The sequence below is a fragment of the Scomber japonicus genome, chromosome 12 (assembly GCF_027409825.1).
Source record: "Scomber japonicus isolate fScoJap1 chromosome 12, fScoJap1.pri, whole genome shotgun sequence".
NCBI classification, from domain to species: Eukaryota; Metazoa; Chordata; class Actinopteri; order Scombriformes; family Scombridae; genus Scomber; species Scomber japonicus.
Genome location: NC_070589.1, coordinates 27,760,526 through 27,781,159, shown reverse-complemented (window position 1 = coordinate 27,781,159; position 20,634 = coordinate 27,760,526). Strand labels below are relative to the sequence as shown.

At 39.6% G+C, this 20,634-nt stretch overlaps 1 protein-coding gene across 1 annotated transcript in view; it reads right to left on the bottom strand.

Moving 5' to 3' along the window:
* The window catches only part of LOC128369410 (rho GTPase-activating protein 12-like), a 74,973-nt gene extending 59,289 nt beyond the window's left edge, over nucleotides 1–15,684 (bottom strand). The window contains exon 1 of the mRNA XM_053330448.1: nucleotides 15,007–15,684. Within this exon, the coding sequence (XP_053186423.1) occupies nucleotides 15,007–15,684 (678 nt within the window). The remainder of the gene's footprint in view (nucleotides 1–15,006) is intronic.
* Between the last annotated feature and the right edge of the window lie 4,950 nt (nucleotides 15,685–20,634).

The window sequence follows — 20,634 nt, the reverse complement described above, 5'->3', positions numbered from 1 at the left end:
CACAGAGACGGTCCTTTCTTCTATAAATTGAGAAATTACAGTGCACGCTGTCAACAGCCAGACAAGCGTGAGTACACATGGGCAGGGCCACGAGGAAACCTTTATTTATGTTGGAACAGGAGATTATATGTTGGGAACAGCTCTCTGTCATTTATACTGACACTCAAATAAACACAAAGATTTGAAGAGATTGATCTGATTACTAAAAACTGGACTAGGAAGTGAGTAATATCAAAACAACAAATGTAATTGTAACAGCATATTTTATAAGAGCTGGAAAGGTTTCTAAAGATGCTGGGAATTAGTATCAATAATAAAAAAGCTGTTTAACCCTCCTGTTGTCCTCAAGTCAAGGAAGAACGGGAGGGAGGGAGGAAAGGAGGGAGGAAGGAAGGAAGGATGGAAGGGAGGAAGGAAGGAAGGAAGGGTGGAAGGGAGGAAGGAAGGGAGCAAAGGAGGGAGGAAGGGAAGGAGGAAAGGAAAGAAGGAAGGGAGGGAAGAAGGAAGGGAGGAAAGGAAAGGAAAGGAAAGAAGGAAGGGAGGAAGGGAAGGAAGGAAAGGAGGGAGGAAGGAAGGGTGGGAGGAAAGGAAAGAAGGAAAGAGGGAGGAAGGTAGGAAAGAAGGACAGAGGAAAGAAGGAAGGGAGGAAAGAAGGACAGAGGAAAGAAGGAAGGAAAGGAGGGAGGAAGGAAGGGCGGGAGGAAAGGAAAGAAGGAAGGAGGGAGGAAGGTAGGAAAGAAGGACAGAGGAAAGAAGGAAGGGAGGAAAGAAGGACAGAGGAAAGAAGGAAGGAAAGGAGGGAGGAAGGAAGGGCGGGAGGAAAGGAAAGAAGGAAGGAGGGAGGAAGGTAGGAAAGAAGGACAGAGGAAAGAAGGAAGGGAGGAAAGAAGGACAGAGGAAAGAAGGAAGGAAAGGAGGGAGGAAGGAAGGGTGGGAGGAAAGGAAAGAAGGAAGGAGGGAGGAAGGTAGGAAAGAAGGACAGAGGAAAGAAGGAAGGGAGGAAGGTAGGGGGAGGAAAGAAAGAGAAGGAGGGAGGGAGGAAGGAAGGAAGGAAGGAAGGAAAGAAAGAAGGAAGGAAGGAACAGTCAAAACAAACAGGGTCAATTTGACCCGGGAGGACGACATGAAGGTTAAAAAAGACTTGAAGTGATCTGAAGTGAACAGTTTTGGGAATGACTGCCAGCACATTCATGTTTTAAGACTGATTCTGCTCTTAAGACAGCTCTGTCCTGTAAAATATATTCACTCACTAACTAAAATCATGCTTTGTGTGTATTAATAAAAACTCAAGAATACTGTGTCCTGCGTGCCAGCCCGCCTCCTCCTCCTCGTCCTCGTCCTCTCTCCTATCATCGCTGCTGCTGCTCTCAGCTCGTCTCACCAGCCAGCTGTCCAAACAAATGTTACGTAGCCGGCGCTTATGTAATGAAGCATGGCAAGTGCTTAGCGCATCCTCTCGGCTCTCCTGTCGCATGCCATCATCAGTCTGAACGTCTCTGGATACGACTGAACATCATGTCTCTTTCCCCCCCTCTTTCCTGGCTGGCTGCTGGGTTGTTTTTTTTTTTAAATGGACTCAGTAGGGAAAAAAAAAAGAAAAAAGCTTGGATTTCCAAGGATCGATTTTATGGATCACTGTGAGCACTCTTGGTGAACGAATGGATAATAAAACACAAAGTCTGCCCCAGAGCTTGTGAGAAGAGAAGCTGCAAGATCAGCAGCTTTGATTGTGATTGTGTGTGTGTATATATATATGTGTCTCTCTCTCTCTCTCTCTCTCACTCTCTCTCTCACACACACACACACACACACACACACACAAAGACAGAGCTGAAGAAACAGTAGTCACGTAAGCTCTGAGGATAACTTTAAAGCTCGGCTGCTCTTGCATGACTGGGCTCAAAATATCAACACTATGTAGGCAGGACTTCATTTAAAAAGATAATGCAACAAACAGAGCAAAATGCCTATAGATCCAGCTGTGTGCATCTGTGTGCTCAAGTGTTTCCTGCAACAACCCCCCCCACCCCCCCTCCTCCTCCAAAAGAAAATGAGTTGTGCACTATCCACTGCATTTTTCTGATACAAAACTATGACTTAGCATAAAATGAAGTTGATTTCCTTTCGGGGGTCCGGCACACGTCCGTAAATAAAGAAGCTGTCTTACCGTCTCGTTCTCATCTGGGTACATACTGTCCTGTAGCAGAGTTGCCGCTGCAGAGGAAATAAGTCTCGTAGCCGGCGGTGCTGACACGGACACTGATGATGAGGATGATGATGATGCAGAGAGAGAGAGAGAGAGAGAGAAATACACACACATTCGCACACACACACACACCACACACACAAAGCAGCAGCCTCTCTCTGCCTATTTGTAAACTCTCTCCCTGACTGACATGTCACTGTGGCAAAAGCAGATAATCACACTCTGGGAAAATACACACTCAGAATTACACACATACATGCTCACTGTTATTCATTCACACGTTCTTATATAAACAGAGAGAGAGAGATAAAGAGAGGGGGGGAGAGAGAGAGAGAGAGAGCACACAGGGCTCAGTGATACTCGCTCTCCCCGAGCTGCCACAACAACACACACACACACACACACACACACACACATACTGCTTGACCTGCCCGCTCCATAATGTCATAATGCCGTGCTGAACCACACACACACACACACACACACACACACACACACACACACACACAAATATCCAATTGAGGCTCACAAAGGGATTAAGAAAAGCTCCATAAAGTGAGGAACTGTGTGCCCCCCTGCCCCCTATACACACACATACTCACACACACACACACACACACACACACACACACACACACACACACACACACATATATACACACACACACACACACACACACAACACTTCACTTCTTTGTGTCTAATCGTAGAAGTCACGGAGGGCAAAGTGAAGGTTTATACTGGATCATCTCCCATAATCACCATCCAGAGCATCTATAGCACCATTCAACAGTTGTGTGTGTGTTAGTTATCTTCTTGCTTATCAGGAGAGTGATTCTCACCATACTGAATTAGGGCTCGGTGTTCAACTTCAAAGGATTCAAAATCTTTATGGTTTCATTTAACCCTCGCATACTGTTTCTATTCTGACTCATAATGTGTCTGTACATTCATAAACTCCTCCATCGGTCATTAATAAATGTTTGACTGATCCTTCATGAAGCTGTGAGAGAGCAAACTGAGTATTTATCTATGGAAAAAAGACTTATGGACAAGGTGAACATTTTATAGAATATGATGAATGAAACAAGTTTGACAAGGTGATTTTTTAATTTTTTAAATAAACACAGGTCTAATTTGGACATTTGTATTTACAAAAATGTGCATCAGCTGCACAAAATATTAAGCTTTTTTGTCACGTTAGGTCAAGTCCAACTTAAAGAAATGTGTATGCTTTTACTGCTCTCAAATGTAATAATAGGTCAGATTTGACTCTGAACAGCATGTAAGGGTTAATCATAAGCTGAATATAAATCATTTAACTCTAAAGAACGTTGACTTCCTTTGTTTAATTAAAGTGAAAAAAGTAGTTTTGTGAAAAACTGCTGCTGCAACTAATGATTATTTTCATTATTGATTCATTTATCAATTATTTTCTCGATTAATCAATAAATGGTTTGGTCAACAAAACTGTCAGACAACTAAATAATGTCAATCACTGTTTCCCAGAGCACAAAATGATTTCCTCAAAAGTCTTGTTTGTCCACAACAGACCAGAAAACCCAAAAATATTCAGTTTACTGTCATAGAGAAACTTAAGAAACCAGAAAATAAGAACATTTGAGAAGCTGGAATCAGATTTTGATGTTTTTTCATTAAAAAAATACTCAAAACAAGCAACTGATTATCAAAGTAGTCAATTAATTCAACAGTTGGTAGCTTATCGATTGAAATTCCTGAAAGTATCTTGTTAATAAAAGACTAATCCTATAAACTTTTAAGTAAATCTTGTGTATATAGTAATTCTCTACATATAAGCTTTTTTTACTTCAGGCCATTTTAAGCCATATTTTAAATAAGCTTGAATGCTTTATTTTAGTATAAATAAACCATGAATTACAGTATATAGATTGATCATTTTCATTCATATGATCCACTGCTTGCACAAAATATGCACAACTTTGCAGTATTTGTGCTACAGGAGCTCATCTATTTCCTAGAAGTCATTACTGCATGTTAGCTTATTTTTCTGCTGCATCATAAAGAGCTACAGTTGGACAGCTAGACGAGAGTGGGAAGAGGTGCGGGTGAATTTTAAATAGAATAGAAAAGAAAACAGACTCCTGCTCTCCTTTTACACGAGAACCAAACACGTTGCAAAGCGGTGGGTCAGCTGCCAGACCGCCTGCAGCTCGGTGTGTTTGTGTCCCAGGTGAGCACAGAGCAGAACGGTACTATAAACCCCTCAGGGCCGCTTCACAATACTGACAGCACACAGAAACACACACACACACACACACACACACACACACACACACACACACACACACACACACACACACACACACACACACACACACACACACACACACACACACACTTCAGTACACCACTGAGACTTCCCTTTTTTCTTCCTCCCAAATGAACTGATGTTTGCTGATGGTGATTTTTTCCTGAAAGTCATTTTTTGAGGCTCAAATCCCAAAATACGCTTCAATCCACGACAGAAACACCAAAGATATATCCTGTGTCTCCAATCACATGTTACACACTACTTGCAGTTCATATTTTGATATTTAAGTATGGCTCAAAACGGTCAAAAAGTTGAGTGTGTAACTATGGATGATGGTCACAGTCTTTTCTACATAGCAGACAATGAGGGACTACTTTACAAACAGGAAATGGTATCCGAGGACGTCGTAACTATGGTGAACATTGCCACATTATACAAATGTAAATTATCCATGTGTTTATTACACTAAGCAGTAGCACCACTATACTGTTGTCACATATAAGCCATCAGTAGGTTTATTGGGTTAATGTAGCAGTCTGTAATGATTTGGTATCACAAATGCTAACATGCTAAATGCTAATTATCATTTCAGGTAAGTGTGCAACAGCCATGTTTGATTTGAGACAAAACTAACCTGTTGAAACTTACACACTATATAAGTATATAGTGTACACAGTGTACTAACAGATGTATGTGACTCAAGACACATTCATTAAAGGACTACTGTGTAGGATTTAGGGGGCTCTAGTATGTTTTCATTAGCGTATAATCACCTGAAACTAAGAATCATGTTTCTGTTATCTTATAATGACCCCTTTTAAATCTAAGTAGGGAGTGGGGTCCTCTTCGGATGAGCTCACCATGTTTCTACAGTAGTGGATAAGGGACAAACTTGCTCAAGAAAAAGGGCCTTCATGTTTCGTAACCATCGTTGGTTCTCCTACATGCTTGAAAGAGGAGAGTGGGTGTAAATGTTATCAGTTAGTTGCACTTTAATCCTCCGCACTGCTCCTTTAACTGATACTGATGCATTTTAACAAAGTACAGTTTTAGAAAAATGTAAGTAAATAGACTTTCTTTGGGTTATGGATTGGTTTTCAGCCCAAAAACCACCAATTTGTTAGTTTAACTTCATTGTTTTCTTACATTTTATGAACCAAATACCTCAAAAGAACTGCATTTGATTAATTGATAAGGAAAATAACTGTTCACTGCAGTCCCAAATAAACACGGTCATCTGGTTTAGCTGAACGATGGCCCAGATGATAGAGAAAATGGGTTTGTGACAGGAAAAATCACCAGTTGTAATCCTGAAAAACAATCTGGCAGGAAACCCGACAGACGAACGAGGGAAGGAAAAATAAACCCCGCAGATAAAAAATGACGTAACTCGACAAACTTCAGCATAATGTCGGGGAGGACAGTAAGAACATCGAGTCTGGAGAAAGTCAGCAGATAGCTTATTTATTTCAATTTCGATGATACTTACACTCCCTTTCTGTCAACAGTTAGCGTCGTTGTGCCCTTGAGCAACGCATTTAATAACTTTGAGTATCTGACAGCAGTGTTTAATCTGTATCAATGCAAACAAAGATGATAAATTCATGCTGTACTACTTTTTTTTTTAACTAATTGGAGCTGATGGTTTATTATGTTTCCATCTGGGTGGGGGGAGGGGGGGATGGGGGGGTTGTAGGAACATTTGGGACCCCCTGAAAGAAGATGATTTAGCATCCATGTTACCCTGCAGTGAGTTCAGCCCCGTCCCCCTGCCAACTTGTGATATAATAAGCCTTTTTAATAAGGCACAGAATGAGAATTAACAGTAGTGCAGATGGCTTGGCTCCCATAACAGATACCTCTCACTGTGTGTGTGTGTGTGTGTGTGTGTGTGTTTATGTGTGTGTGTGTGTGTGTGTGTGTGTGTGTGTTTATGTCTTTGCCTAACTGAACATAAATGAATCCTAGAAAGACACGTTTTTATGTTTCTGTGTGTGTGTGTGTGTGTGTCTGTGTCTGTGTATGTGTGTGTTTGTGTGTGTGTCTGTGTGTGTGTGTGTGTGTCTCTGTGTGTGTGTGTGTGTGTATGTGTGTGTGTGTGTCTGCCTAACTGAACATAAATGAATCCTAGAAAGACACGTTTTTATGTGTGTGTGTGTGTGTGTGTGTGTGTGTGTGTGTGTGTGTGTGTGTGTGTGTGTGTGTGTGTGTGTGTGTGTGTGTGTGTGTGTGTGTGTGTGATTGAGAAAGAACAAGACAGTGAATGAATGACTGACTGGTTTAATAAATGACCAACTTTATGTGCCATACGGACATATGCGCGAGGGCGTGTTTCAACGACTCAACAACAGCTCGACGTAAAACAAGGTGTGACAGTGTAAAGACACACACACACACACACACACACACACACACACACACACACACTTTGCCAACTCAACTTCCTGCCGCTCCAGGCAATCAAACAAATGAGGAAGTGCTTCCTCCGATCAATCATCCTACAGAGAGTCATTAGAGGTTTTTAGTTGATTACAGCTGTCATAAGGAACGATGCCAGTCTGCAGGGTTGAGTGGGTGTTATTGACTGTGACAATCAGAAAGAGAGAGAGGAGGGGGGAGGGGGGGGGGGGGGTTAGAGAGAGGGGCTGGCTCCAGGTCTTATTAATGTAAATCTAACCCTTAAATACTTTTAAGTGCCTGTTATTTCCATAAGTGAAACACTGGCTGGAAGCTCCAATTCTTCTACTTTGTTTTTCTATTTAATTTGGCATCTCATATTTAATATATTTCCTACTGCCAAGCAACAAGAGCATCTCATTTACAGACTAAATGTTGATCTGTTTTCTTGTTTTTGGGGATAAATTACAGACTTCTTAAGCTTTTAATGTAATGTAATGTAATGTTTTGGAATCAAAGGTTTATAAAAAGCTTCCTCGAGACTTTACCAAGATACTCAGAAAAGAGCTTTTAAAGAGAAAGAGCTCTGGTTAAAGAGGACATATCGTGCACATTTCAGGTCTATATTTGTATTCTGGGGCTTTACTGGAATATGTTTTCATGATTTAAAGCTTAACCCTTTAATCATTCAAGAATATCTGATCAATCAATAATAAATTGAGTTGAGTATTTCATAATGATGCTTTCAGAGAGCAGAGAGAGTTTATGCTGCAGTTTTTTTATGCTTTTTATTGATGAAAAAAAAAGAAAAAGCATTCACAATCCCACTGTACTACTTCATTACTTCAGTGAATTATATTAGATGTGAATAAATTGTACTTTTGAATGGTACTTTTTTGAATTTTTGAATAAATATGAAGTGAACACTCAACAAAAATGTGCATCAGCTGCACACAAATGTTTCTAAAAAGTTGAAATAGGAAAAGTTAACCATCTTCCTCCTTTCCTTTCTCCCTCCCTCCCTCCCTCCTTACTCCTTTCCTCCCTCCCTCCTTACTCATTTCCTTCCTCCCTCCTTTCCTTCCTCCCTCCTTACTCCTTTCCTTTCTTCCTTCCTTCCTTTTTTCCTCCGTTCCTCCTTACTCCCTCCCTTCCTCCCTCCCTTCCTCCCTCCCTTCCTTCCTTCCTTCCTTCCTTCCTTCCTTCCTTCCTACCTTTCTTCCCTCCTTCCTTTTGCCTGTCTTTCCTTCCTTCCTTCCTTCCTTCCTTCTTTCCTTCCTCCCTCCCTTCCTCCCTCCCTTCCTCCCATCTCTTTAATGATCCAGCCCACATGAGATCAAATTGGCCCTTGAATGAAAATGAGTTTGACACCTCTGCTTTAAGGGTACTTGGCTTGTTACTGGTATCATAATCTTTTTAAATGATACCCAGCCCTAATGTTGTTAGGGCCCCTGTTATTAGACAACTCAACTTTTTAACAAGGTGGTCCAGCTTGTAAGCCATATAAGCAAAACCTTAAGTTCTGCTCTTGAATTTAATTTGTTATTTCCCCATCTGAAGAGCCAACCTCTTAAACACCTTTTTTCAATATTATTTCTGCAGGTTTTTAGAGGTCCAGATATTTTTATGCTTCAACTGGAAACTTCTCCTGATCGGCTGTGACAGCTCCAAGTCCAGACATCACACGACAAGAGGAAAAACTCAGCGTACTGTACAGTAGCCAGGATGTTACAGCGTGACTCTGCTGGGTTTTATTAGAGCTGAAACTGAGAAATAATTTCCCACAGTAATTATGCAAAGTTGATCAATTTAAAGCATATGTATAGCACACTCAGTGTTTCTCACATGTGCTGCAGGATTATTATGATCCTGAAGGAAGAGAGGAGGGATGATGATGATGAAAAGCAGAATGGACAAGGCGGTGCAGTGAAGCAGCAAATTAAAATACAGTGAGACCTTGACGGCCATTATATTCAGTGGCTGGAGGGAAACATCTGCTTGAGTGGATACAATGATCAATCCAGCGTGGCTTTACGAGGCGCTGTGTGTAAGGAAGTAGCAAGTGATGTCTCAGGTGGTAACTTCAACATCTTTCAACTAAGGATCAATGGCTAATGGGCTTATAAGAAACTCAATAGTCATGTTTCGAGAGCTCTGTGCTGGTTTTCAAACAGGTCTAAACCATTTACTTTATATGTGTATGGGAAATTTCAAAGTTTCCATGGGAATTAACTGGAATATATGGGAATAATTTTGGTTAAAACAATCAGATTTAATGTAAATACAGTTGAATATCTCCCTTATTCCTCAATCACATGCACATAGCTCATTACCTACTGCAGGGCCTCAACTCCTACATGCACTGTGCATTCCTCCATCACATGCACATATGATTTATACAACCCTGGACTATTGAAGACACACTTTTGAACCCAAGGAAGGACTACATAAAGCCAAGTAGGTTCTGATGATATCAGTGGGGTAAATATTTTTGATCTATGTTATTAAAGATGTGTTTGTACAGTAACTAGCTAGCTGGTATATGCTAAACATCATTTCATTGCCCATTTAAGAGGCTTATCATGGTGCTAGCAACCTCAAATGTAAATAAATCAATCAAAATTTGTATTTGTATTTGTATTGATACACTTCATATAAATCACCCCAAATTTCCATGAATTCCCATAATTCCCATGGAAAGTTTCCAACTAGGAAACAACATAATTAAGTTACCTAATAATAAATTCCTGCTATTTTTGATGATATGCTACAAACTCTAAGGAGAGGCTAAAGCATGACCATAAGTTACTCTAAAACATATAAAAGTACAGATAAAAGAACCAAACTTAACATTTTAGAGCCGATCTCAACTCAGAACTTGGTTTCAGGACTTATCACTACATACAAAACTCCTAAACTTTCTTAAAAAGCCGCTCAGCTGTTTGCGATACTGCAGAATAAATGATGTAATCACAACCCTGCTCTCCTTTCTAGTAACGGTTGCCAGGGAACGAAGCCCGGGCCGATGATGCAACAGCGTCGACCCGGAGAAAGTGGAGTAGCCGTGAAAGTAGTGACAAAGTAGGTCTGAGTGTCGGGTCCAGTGTAGCAGATAAGAGGCTGACGAGGAGTGGTGCAGCTCTGCAGACGCATTCATCTTAAGTCTGAGCGAGCTCGGAGCTTATCGGAGGAGCTGGAAACAGAAACACACAGCTCTACTTTCTATATATATATGGGTCAGTGACAAATAAGGGTTGGCTGAGATGAGCAATCCAAAAATATCTTCATCAGGTTTGTTTAACCAAAAGTAAGACCGAATGCCAAAAATGTCAAATGGTGTAACCACAAATCATTCTATATAACGCTGCTTTGGTTTTATGGTCAGTCATCCCTCTCCTGCTTTGACAGACATACTTCTCCTGCTTTGACAGTCCAAAAATATCTTCATCAGGTTTGTTTAACCAAAAGTAAGACTGAATGCTCCTGAAAATGTCAAATGGTGTAACCACAAATCATTCTATATATTGTTGCTTTGGGTTTATGGTCGGTCATCCTTCTCCTGCTTTGACAGTCACTCCCCTTCTTCCCTTTTTAAAAATTACGCTAAAAAGGTAAATATAAAGAGAGGATAAGATAAGACATGAGAGGAGTAAGAAAAGGCGAGGCGTTCCCTGCGTAAGTCCTGACTCACTCCTGAGCTGTTGTCACTTGTATCAGTTCTGCCGTCAAGACAGAACGAAACACACACAAGCAGACCTGTGCATGGAAACACCCGCTATCTGCCCCACCTGAGCCCTGCAGGACCCACCTGAGCTCTGCACGACCCACCTGAGCTCTGCACGACCCACCTGAGCTCTGCACGACCCACCTGACCCAAAAACAATCAGTCACTGAGGAAATAACACAGCGATAACAATTCATCACTCAAAAAACAAACCATCAGCATTTTCACCTTAAAAACTTTACTAAAAATCACTTTCGACTTCTCAACTGTGTATTTAAAGTGAAAGCAGGTTACAAACTTACAAACTACGGATTGTACCTTTAAGTGTTTTACAGTATTGGTTCTCCTTTTCCTAAAACTAAACTGATAACCAAAGCTATATTTGTCCTGATGTCTAATTTTAAACAGCTAATAACAAATAAATACTTTCTGTTGCCATGAAATAACATTTTATTCTACTTTATTATATTATTCTTGTTATTCTATACATTTTTATCTTGTTTTAAATTTTATTCGTCTGTTTCTTTTATCTATTTAATCTCTTCTTCAACCTAGTTTTAGTCTAGCTTTAATTTTACTTATGTTTTGTCTTTTAAACTAGTTTTTACTCTAACTTTCTCTTATTTGTTTTATTTTCTCTTTTTTTTTTTTTTTTTTTTTTTTACATTTTTACCATTCTATAATTTTCATTTAATCTTGATTTTTAACTTAATTTTTAGCTTAGCATTAGGGCATTATTGTTAAACTTTGTCCTCTATTTCATTATACTATTGTTATGTCTTTTTGATATATTTTAACTTAGTTTCTAACCCTAACCCTAACATTTAATTACATTTTTCTCTAATACTCTTTTTTCTCTCTTATTTATGTTACTTTATTTAATTTAGAGTAGTACATTATGTGCATTGGTCTCAGTTTTGTCTTTGTATTTTGTTCTTTATTCCTTCTCTTTGGTCTAAACTTGTTCTTTCTTATTATCACCTCATCAGTCAACTATGAAGCACTTTGAACTCCATTAACACGTGATTTAGTATTCAATGTGATATTTACACTTGTTTAAATGACTCATATAAACCACAGATAAATCACAGCTGACCTGCTTCTCTTACAAAACTAAAAACAAGCGTTACTACTTTGACCTTTCCTCCTGCCATTTACGTCTCACAATGACTGGTGGCGGAGGAAGGAAGGGACTCCCATTGTGGAGCGGGGCTGAAAGGCTTTCACTTGAATATACGGGCTTTTTTGAAATTGTATATGTTCATTTTTAGATAACCTTTAACAAACAAACCGGTGTGAGGGTTACGTCAGCGTGTGAATGCGTCACTCTGGAATAAAACGGAGGTTTGGGTAGATCTGTTAGATTGGGTGTGTTGTTCCTGCTGAGTCGGCTTTTGGGGGGCGAACTGAAAAAATGTCACCTAGACAATAAAGCTTATTTAAAATATATTTGGGTGGATTCATGTCTACAGTGTTAAGCTACATTTTGACATTACCTTCGTAGCACAAAGCAACACTGAAGACAATATTTACCTCTTCACTTTTTAGCCTTTAACTCAATTTCTTATATTCTGTTTATTCTATGGTTGAGCTACTTTTACTGTGTGTTATTATCTTTTCTTTTCTTTTCTTTTTTCTTTTGTTTGTTTGTTTTGTTTTTTAATTTAATTTAATTTAATTTTTTTTTTTTTTTTTTTTTAATTTAATTTAATTTAATTTAATTTATTTTTTTTTATTTATTTATTTTTTTTATTATTTTATTTTATTTTATTTTTTTATTTTATTTTATTTATTTTTTATTTTTTTATTAATTACTCTTTCTTTCTCTTTGTCCTGACCTGCCAAGGGACAACAGATGAAAACTAGCTATCTTAGCTAACTCAGCTGCATTTACGTTTTATTTTGAAATGTTTATGAATGAACACTGTCCCTTCTTAAATAAATAAACTAAGTAAGTACATTTATTTTCCATCTTATATTACATTCATGTTTTATTATCCTTTTTTTAATGCTCTTTTATTGTGAAGGACTGTAATTTATATTGTTGTAAAGCACTTGGAGCTGCATTTATTACATGAAAGGTGCTTTACAAATAAATCTATTAATACTATATTTTTATAACATAAACACTTTAATCAAATGTGTTGTCTTTGAGCTCATCTGAGAATATGTAGGTGTCTTAAAAAGTGAGCTATTTATTACATTTTATGCCAAAGCTGTGTGATAATATGTATTTTCTACTGTTCTTGGTGAGCTCTTGTTTTGAAATCTCTTCTTCTTGTTGCTCTGCTCTGTCCTGTGTCAGCTGATTTTGTTGTTTTTGTCATTTCAGCCTCTTACATTTTTTTTTATAACCTGTCACTTGTTTCAAACGTGTTGCCAAAGGAAATCTGTCAGCTGGGTAACAATGGCACGGTTACAGAAATGCCCACTGCTGGCGTCTGTCGTCCTTAAGTTGAAAAGAAGAATAAATAAATGAATAATGTCATCTCTCGAGAGTAGTTATATTACAAATAAAACAATTAAAACAGGAAGGATAAGAATAGAAAGAACTGCTCTCTGGCTCTTTGAAAGTGGACATGCACACACCCAAAAAAAAAACAACCCTAAATGACATTAAATCTATAAATCTGTCAAAGTCATGTGCTCGAACGCAAATAACTTTTCAAAGCAGCAGCGATGTTGGAGGACTATTCTTGTTTGCCGCGGCAGAATTGATATTCATCACATATTAGTGATGGTATTTAGGTCGCCAATTCCTTCAAAACTGTGAAAAAACAATAAAAAGCATGTGTAACTTGAACGCAACTTCAACTGTAATCCACTCCTTCACATAGAGAGGTAGAGAGGTGTACAGTACACCCAGAGGCAGCACGACGCAGACCCGGTTTCTATTTTCTCACAGGCTTTTGTTCAGCAGCAGACCGAGTTAATGATCTCAGGAACAAACACTGCTGCCCCCCCACCCCCCTCCTGACCGAGCTCGCTTGTAATCAGCAGCTTCATCCCACTAGAAGCTTGTTGTTGGAAGCTGCGTTTAGGGGCTTTAGGATCTGAGTGACGACAAAAAGCTCTCCAGTGTGTCAAAAGGTCAGATCTCATAAACATGTAAGATGAGAAGAAGAAGAAGAAGAAGAAAGTTGGTATTTGATTTTAATTAGCTAATGAACTATTAAATAACAGTATAATAGGAAGAGGCAGAGGGGGGGTAAAATCATCGTTGTCTACCAGGGCTGGGCAATAGATCAATATTATATAGGAAGGATGAACAGAGTGTGTCTACTGTCTAGGTCGACATCTAATAACTGATGTAATTATGAGATGAGATGCTTCAAAGCCTCTATTTAATATTTTTATGAGGGGAAATCTTGCAGTTGTAGTTTATTGGTCAAAACTCAACAACAGACATTAGAGTCTGACAGAAGAAAAACAAATACCAAGTAAGGATGGACAATAAATCAATATTATATCGATATCGTGATATTTTATAGATATCGTCTTAGATTTTGAAGAGTGTATCATTATCGTGATATGGCATAAGTGTCTTTAACCTTTGTGTCGTCCTCCCGGGTCAAATTGACCCCGTCTGTTTTGACTGTTCCTTCTTTCCTCCCTTCCTCCTTCCTTCCTCCCTTCCTTCTCTCCTCTGTCCTTCTTTCCTTCCTTCCTCTTTTCATTTCTCCCTCCCTCCTTCCTACCCTTCCTCCCTTCTTTCCTTTCCTTTCCTCTCTTCCTTCCTCCATCCTTCCTTCCTCATTTCCTTTCTTATTCCTTCCTTTCCTCCTTTCCATCCTTCCTTCCTTTCCTCCTCCCTTCCTTCCCTCCTTCCTTCCTCCCTCCCTCCCTCCTTTCCTTCCTTCCCCCTTTCCTTCCTTCTTTCTCCTTCCTTCCTCCTTCTTTTCCTTCCTCCCTCCCTCCTTTCCTTCCTCCCTTCCTTCCTCCCCTCCCCTCCTCCCTTCCCTCCTTGACTCGAGGACAGCAGGAGGGTTAAAAGCTGCATTACAGTAAAAATGTCATTTTCTGAGCTTAACAGACTGTTCTATTATCTGCCTTTATCCACATTACTGATGATTATTTATCAAAAATCTCACTGTGTAATAACTTTGTGAAATCACAGATAGTCAACCCTACGATGTTGTCAATATATCGATATCGAGGTATTTGGTCAAAAATATTGTGATATTTGATTCTGCCCATATCGCCCAGTTCTACTGTCTACAAAGATCAGCAATGAAATTCAACAAGTGGCTGCAGACGGCTCCAGTTCTGGGCCTGATGGTGAAAAACTGGGTCTCAGAGCTAAAATTAGAACCAAGCTTCACATGTTTCAAACCATTTCACAGCACGAAACAACTCTTTAACAACTCCAACTTCCTCTGACTTTACCTGGAGATGTTCAGTCGAACTGCTGCTCAGCTCGTCTCCCGACTCCGAGTCGTTGGTGCGCCTCTCTTCGCCCGCAGAGTCACAGTGATGGGTGCTGTCCACATCCAGCGGGGCTCTGACCATGTCTGGGGATCGGGCTCGGGTGCGCGGCAGAGTGCTCGACCCGCCTCGGTGGGGAGGGTGGGGGCCTTGGACGAGGATCTCGGCCAGAGCTCTCTCGGGATCGGCGGGTGTGATAGGAGGCGGGTGGTGGTTTTTGCTGTCCCTGCGATAAATCGGAGGACTTGAATGTCCATAAGAGGCGGTGGGTGAACGCTGATAGCTGGAGTCGTGTCTGTGGAGGTTTTCAGCTGAAGGTCCCAGATCTAGGTTGGTTGGTTTTATCCAGAGTACTCCGCCACTTTGCGTGGGTGGGTTTCCAGAGGCAACGGGAGGATGCGGTAGAGGTTTCGGAGGAGGCATAAGGGCTTTGCGGACCTCTCTGACATACTGTGCGGGTACATAAAAAGCTTTACTCTCCTCGTCCTTCCTCACCTGCCACCAGTCCTCGTTGGTCTTCTTGACCAGCATGTAACATTCCCCCTGGTGGATGGTGATGATGCGGTCCTTGGACTTGTACTCATAGTCGTACTCCACCTCGATGTAGATCTGGCCCGGGGCGATAGGCAGCTCCGCCATGACGCCTCTTACTGTCCCACCAGGCAGCTCACCGCAACAAGAAGCTGTTTATTAGCATTGCCTCCAGAGCAAAGCTGAGGGGACACAAACAGATTCATGTTAATATTAATAATACTTCCAATTGTAGCTTTATATTCCAAAATGATTATCGAATCTGTACCTGGACATTATAATGACCTTAATGTCTGAGCTGTGCAACCACAACGTCTCTGGTTTAAATCTGATTGGAGTACTCTTTCCATACTTCAACTGCTTCTCTACTCTGTTACAACATGAACGCAAAACTCATTTCTTTTTGCTCATTTCAAACTTTTTTTTTTTTTTTCACCTGGCAGTATGAATTTGACCCATTATTATGCAAATATAACAATATACAGTCCTGTGCAAAAAGTCTTAGGCCACCATTAGATGTTTTATAATGACCATATATCATATCGTATTTCTAAGTGTCTTTATTAGAATACAACCAGAAACTACAGGAAATGTGTATGCAGTATTAAAAAAAACAGAAAAAAAAACAGCTTCTATAAGATAAAGTGGCAACAATTTAGTGTGAACTGCCCTTTACACTTGAGCAATAATGCTACATTATGTGTACATATTTTCTGTTTGTATCTTAATAAAGCGACCAGAAAATAAATATGGATGGTCTACTTTCCAAAAACTGAAGATTAGGAAACCTTTTCATGGCGTATGACGTTTTCAGGCTGTACTAGTCTACTTTGTGCTGAAAGATCTTATTACACCAATATGAATTAGATGGCAGCAGTTGTTTTAATAAAAAGAAAAAAGAAAAAAATTGGGTTGTTAGCACAGAGCAACTATGTAGACAGAAGATAGAAGACATTCAAACATCATGAAGTAAAATTCCACAGGAAAAGATGAAATAATAATAGTACCAAGAAGGACTTTAAATTAAATTAAAGTAATAAACATGAGTAAGTAAAGGAAAGATAAATGGTGTCTCTTCCTTCTCCGTCTCTCTTACACACTGACACAGACACAAACAACGCTGTCATTCAAGACTCCGCTAACACAATTAGACCAAATAAATAAGAAACAAACTGAAGAGCCCTAATCCTCCTTAAAAACTGAGTACACACACACACACACACACACACACACACACACACACACACACACACACACACACACACACACACACACACACACCACTCAGAGCTTCAGAGCCGGAACGTAAGATTAGCAGGAAGGAGGGAAGACAGTAATGTGACTCACATTGTCGTCTTCCACTACTCTTTCTCCCTCCTCCTCCTCCTCCTCCTCCTCCTCCTTTTCCTCCCTTTCTCCTCTTCCTGCCGCTGACAGCTAGTCAAGCAAGCAACAGAGAGGCATGTTGCTGCTGAGCGGAGAGATTAGTCGAATCACACACATAGTTTCCTGCTGAAGTCACCTATGTACACTCACACACACACACACACACACACACGCACACACACACACACAAACCATGAGGTGACGCTTCAGCACACCTTGAGCAACCCGAGCTTTGAAGTGTTGCCTTTTAAAACTTGAGCAATAAAAATTAAATAAATAAATAAAAAATGCTCATAACTGTACTGACAGTGACAACAAGGATTACACAAAAGCAGAGGCTTGGTTTTAAAAGGCTTCTTTAAAATGATGGTACTGGTTTTACTGGTAGACCGGAGTCATAGTCATATTGTGCCTCGGGCTATTTTATGGTCTATATTGATAGATAGAGATAGTGTAATGATGCTCCTACTGCTGATTAGATCTTAAGAATAAGAATATTTTATGCTCTTTATTCATATTGTGCACATTTCCAGGTCTATGTTCATATTCTGGGGCTCTACTAGGATATCTTTGCATGATTTACAGCTTTAAAAAACACCTTTTTGACTAGTGTTTTAATATGCACGCTCCTCAGTTCAGCCTCTGTCTGAAACAGGCCGTTTTAGCTCCTGTCTCTTTAAGCCCCCCCCCTCCCAGTGAGCCCACTCTGTTCTGATTGGCTCTAGCAATAGTAGACGGATTTTACCCTTTTTTTTTTCATCATCCTTTACTTGTATTAGAAACTTCTCATCCGAACATGTTTGAGCCCGAATGTGATCCGAAACGTGATTAGACAATGTCAACAAACCATGGAAACAACCTTAGCAACCGAGACTACGTAAGAGTTGCAAGAGTTTGTGTGAATGATTTGGACCTTTGACCATGTTTAACACAGATATCTGACAACATATCATTATTAAAATCACTAGAAAACATGTTATGCCCCCTTTAAGAATTAAATGACTTGCATCTAGCTCTGTTTATTCAGTGTTTGATTTTAACAGTATACTCCACCCATAAACTTTGCCCTGCCCCCTTTGGCCTTATTAGATAATATACTACTGTATGAAAATGCCTCAAACACCTCTTTTTTCTTTTTTTAAGCTCTTTTTTATGTGTAATCTAGCTCCAATGTTTATTTTGCATTAAAGCCACTGCTAGAGATTTCAGGGATGGTCATGATCTAGGAAATAAAACTTATGCAACTACCTTTTGCAATCATTATAAATCACTCTGAGTATTTAGATATGTCCTAATTATGAGCTTCAAGCAAGTAAACCTGCCAAGCCCACTAGTGTAAGTGAGCCAAAATCAGACATTTAATCATAACATCCCCATTAATCTAATCTGTGTAGTATCTTTAAAAGCAAGAAACATTATTACTAAGACCTCAAATATGTAATAAGTTCACATTTAAAAAGGTTTGGAGTACAACATGCCAGAATAAGACTTACTGAACACTTTAGCCTATCTGAAAAATCAATTTCATGTTTCCAGCTATCCAAAATAAGACAAAAAAAGTAGCTCTGAGAAGACAGTGGTGTAGTCTGTTGGCAGGATATTACATGGCCAGCTGCACTTAGAAACAGGATATTACAATATTACATTGACAGTCATGATTACAATCCTAGAAAGTCATCAGTGAGTCACTTCCAGTCAGACCTTTGACTTAAAAGCCAAGATGATGACTTTAAAGACTAGAAATGCTAATGCTTTGGATCTATTTGGGGGTCATATTTATTATACTATTATGTATGAGGCAAGGTTAAGTTTGCTGATTTTCTTATTTCTCCTTATATTATTCTTATATATACATTTGATGTTGAAGCTTTGAGTTTGGAAGTTTTGTAATGGCCTAAATGTTATGTATAAGTATGTTTTATTGAATTTGCTTATTTGTTAATCCTTTCTAGAATAAGCTATTTCAGTGAGTTTGAAATTTGGGTACTGTAGCTTTAAGAGACAGCAGCCTCACGCACAGGTTACACAGTAGCGGTGGACCTGGGTTAATAAGTGGACCTTAGAGTAGCTGTGGAGACATATGGTTTTCATACCGTGTCCTGTCCTATATTGTTTTTAGTAAGAAAGGCCAAGTCTGTGGATATTTTTGTGACACTTGTGGAATAAACACCTTTTGTATTTTTCAACGTTACATGGACTTGGAGTGGATTATTAAAAGCTACATCGGCTGGACGTGTGTATGCCAAGACACACAGCTACCTGACATCTTGCAGCTACATATTATATTTACTGCACTTTTACTCATTTTTACTGTATCTTTATTTAATTTTTCATTTATTCTACATTCGAGTCATGGTTCATTGTGTTATCCTGAACTTTTATTGGTAGTTATTTGTTTGTTTGTTTGTTTTTTATATGTCACTGAAAGAAGAAGCACTGAAATTGCTTTTTCAATAACGATAAACTAATTATATTCTATTGAGTTGTTTAATCCATTGTATTAAGTTAAAGCTTTATTTTATTTTGATTTTTTAATTATTTTATTCATTTTCCAAGGTAGTCTTGATATGTTATATATAAAAAGAAGCATGACATCATCTCGTCCAGCTTTCTTTGTACTGGATACTACACAGTAAAGATATTTGAAACCATATTTTCAGTTATTTTACAAGTCCTATTCATAAACATAGTATCCACACTGCACACACATAAAGCCACACCTGCGCTCTTTTATTACTACTTGAAAGAAGGTCAAATGTCGTCATAAAAGCTGCCGCCAAACAGTAGGGCTGCGATAAATGACTACCTTCATCATTGTTTAATCTGCCAAGTTTTTTTCTCAATAACTCATTAAGTCTATAAAATTTCATAAATATGGGATTGGCAATTTCTCTCAGGCTGTGGCTCCTTTGATCAAAACAACAGTCAAAAGTTAAATCTGAAAACTCAAATGTTGGTCAAAGTGTGTGTATGTTTTAGCGACTAAATGCCATCCTTCCCAAAGCCCTTCTAAAAACTTTTCCCACATGACTAAACGTGATGATGCTGCAACATATAAATCGATATAAACCCTTCTAGCCTGCCTGGACAAGTAGCAGCAGAGACAATGGAGCAGTCACTGTTGCTGCTGCTCTGCTAAACGTGCTAACAGACACACAGGCGGAGCAGTAGCTGTTGCTCTGCTAAACATGCTAACAGACACACAGACGGAGCAGTAGCTGTTGCTCTGCTAAACATGCTAACAGACACACAGGCGGAGCAGTCACTGATGCTGCTGCTCCGCTAAACGTGCTAACAGACACACAGGCGGAGCAGTCACTGATGCTCTGCTAAACGTGCTAACAGACACACAGCCGGAGCAGTAGCTGTTGCTCTGCTAAACGTGCTAACAGACACACAGGCGGAGCAGTAGCTGTTGCTCTGCTAAACGTGCTAACAGACACACAGGCAGAGCAGTCACTGATGCTGCTGCTCCGCTAAACGTGCTAACAGACACACAGGCGGAGCAGTCACTGATGCTGCTACTCCGCTAAACGTGCTAACAGACACACAGGCGGAGCAGTCACTGATGCTCTGCTAAACATGCTAACAGACACATAGGCGGAGCAGTCACTGATGCTGCTGCTCCGCTAAACGTGCTAACAGACACACAGGCGGAGCAGTAGCTTTTGC